The 2,352-nt window shown below is 45.9% G+C and overlaps 2 protein-coding genes across 2 annotated transcripts; one reads left to right on the forward strand and one right to left on the reverse strand.

Moving 5' to 3' along the window:
- Positions 1–9: 9 nt before the first annotated feature.
- Positions 10–380, forward strand: SEPMUDRAFT_121757 (uncharacterized protein; the record flags this gene model as incomplete). Its single annotated transcript, XM_016901721.1, has 4 exons — positions 10–56; positions 112–171; positions 227–289; positions 344–380. The coding sequence occupies 4 exons, from the start codon at positions 10–12 to the stop codon at positions 378–380; spliced, it is 207 nt and encodes a 68-aa protein (XP_016756012.1).
- A 484-nt stretch (positions 381–864) lies between these two features.
- On the reverse strand, positions 865–2,305 carry SEPMUDRAFT_112259 (uncharacterized protein; the record flags this gene model as incomplete). Its single annotated transcript, XM_016900965.1, has 7 exons — positions 865–1,004; positions 1,084–1,239; positions 1,328–1,422; positions 1,484–1,682; positions 1,731–1,937; positions 1,996–2,172; positions 2,230–2,305. The coding sequence occupies 7 exons, from the start codon at positions 2,303–2,305 to the stop codon at positions 865–867; spliced, it is 1,050 nt and encodes a 349-aa protein (XP_016756013.1).
- Positions 2,306–2,352: the final 47 nt, after the last annotated feature.

A 2,352-nucleotide genomic window follows, 5' to 3' on the forward strand; every position in this document is an offset into this window, starting at 1 on the left:
GTCGACGGCATGGTCGATGAGATGGGCGACTCGGGAGGTTCGGAGGTGTCGGCGGGGTAAGTATACCCTTACCGTTACAGTATCGTTACGGTAACGTTTATCTTCTGGTAGGGAGAATGACGCCATGGTCGATGAGATAGGCGACTCGGGAGGTGCGGAGGTGTCGGCGGGGTAAGTACACCTTCACCGTTACAGTATCGTTACGGTAACGTTTATCTTCTCGTAGAGAAAATGTCGACGGCATGGTCGATGAGATGGGCGACTCGGGAGGTGCGGGGCTGTCGGCGGAGTAAGTTTATACCTACTGTTACGATACCGTTACCGTAACGCTAACCTAACGTAGTCAAAGTCCTAGGAAGCAGGTCGAGCCTAGTACGTAAGTTATATATACTAGATATTGGGTATGGATAATGTTAACCCTATCGTAGGTCAGGTACTAAGTACTCAGGGGCGTCTCAAGATGCCAGCTCGTAAGTCCCTATAACGGTTATAAACTATTATAATAATATTAACCAACTAGTAGGTCGGACACCCAGCGCGCTCTACCGGGCAACTCTCTACCGACGGATACGGCGATGTAAGTCCGAATATACCGGTTTAGAACCGTTTCGCTAATAGTATTGTACCATTTCTAGAACTCCTAGGTGGAAAGCACCCCGCGGACCTAATGGTCTCCTTAATCGCCTCGCAGCGGTTCGAATACTACGTAAGCATAAGTTTAAGCAGTGTAAATCCTGTCAAGCTCGTCAGGGGCCGAAGGGTAAAGGTGATCTACTCCAAGGCTGCGAGTATATTACTTTATGGGATAAAATCGACGAAGATGAGCTACCGACTGCGTAATGGTTCTATACCATTCGGGAACCGTTATCTAGCTATCGAACCTCTAGACGATTCCTCTAAATAGCGCTCCATTTGCTCGTTTTGTAACCTCATTAACCGTACCCGCTCCCTCTTTTCCTCGAGTGCTAGCTTCCGCTCCTCTAGCTCAAGGGCTTTTTCTGCGTCTATAGGAGATATTAGTTAACTGCTTAAATAATGGTTCCGTACTATTAGAAATACCTGTCTGTCTCGCCCTACCCTTACCCTTCCGTGAGGGTGTTGACAACGTTCTCTGCGACTGCTTTATAGGCGATGAGTCTAATCTATCCACTGCTGCGGAACTTGACGGCTCTGTAGCTGGCGTATTTATAAAATCATCCGGATCGTTCTCCTGCTGGGTAAAGGTACGCTTCCGCCAAACTAGACAACGTTAGTATACTGTTTATATACCGTTCCGAAAACGGTAGATTAGAAAATGTACTTCGCCTATTAATATTTGCGACCTCACGCGCAACAGGCCCATCGTTTCGAGATCGATTGAGAATTCCGGTTTGAAACTGGATAATCCGCGAAGTATGGATCCTCTGGTCGATGATCGCAGCACTAAATAGTATAAATACGTTAGCGAACCGTTAGGGTAATATTACTATAATAGTTCACTTACGAGAAAATCGCTGGAAGGAGATCCATCCGCTGTCCTGCTCTATAGGACTGCATACCTATAGACTCAATAGAGTTCGAATGGCCACGGATCGATCGGTATGTCGATAAAGGCATAGTACTCCAGACGTGATTAATCCCTGGACGGATAATTGGCGATGCCTTGTTCTTTGCCCAATTCCGGATTTCCGCTTTTTCGTGCTCTAGAAACCGTTAGGGAACCATTTACTAAATGGTTTAATTATACTTACTCATCAGATCTGCGATTACCTGGGTATATGCTACCTGGGAAGTAACACTACGTAGCGATTGCATCTTCTCGATAACAGGGCTATAATCCTTTCCTACCGCACGATGGATTGAACGCGTAAAGTGTACGCTACAGTAAATTACTGTACTCTGGATATGCGTACGCCAATCCATCTGGGGGGCGAGTACCTCGAGGAAGCGCCCGAGTCCTAGTAACTATTAGCGTAATATTAGGCAGGCATTAGGATACTGTTATAGTAACGATACCGCTCGCCTGTTTACTACTCATATCCATCATCACAGCTGAGATACCCTCTTGGTGGATATGTCGGAACCGTAAAGGCTTGCCAGTAGCGGAATCCAAAGTTCGAGAAAGCCGTTCAAAGGTCTGCTGATATATTGCCGTTGTTTCACCAAAGACAAGAACTCTCGCGAGCGGAACGTCTAAATACTATTAGTCTAATGGTATACTACCGGTTGAATACTGTTACAGTTACTTACTATGGTTTACACCCTCATCCCATACACCAAAGAGAATCTCGTTAAGATCCTTTTGATATATACGCTTAAACGACATATCAACCTCAAAGTAGTTGATCTCGTGAAAGAGTGCGCCTTGCTTTT

This window comes from Sphaerulina musiva, assembly GCF_000320565.1.
Source record: "Sphaerulina musiva SO2202 unplaced genomic scaffold SEPMUscaffold_30, whole genome shotgun sequence".
In the NCBI taxonomy this organism is placed as follows: domain Eukaryota; kingdom Fungi; phylum Ascomycota; class Dothideomycetes; order Mycosphaerellales; family Mycosphaerellaceae; genus Sphaerulina; species Sphaerulina musiva.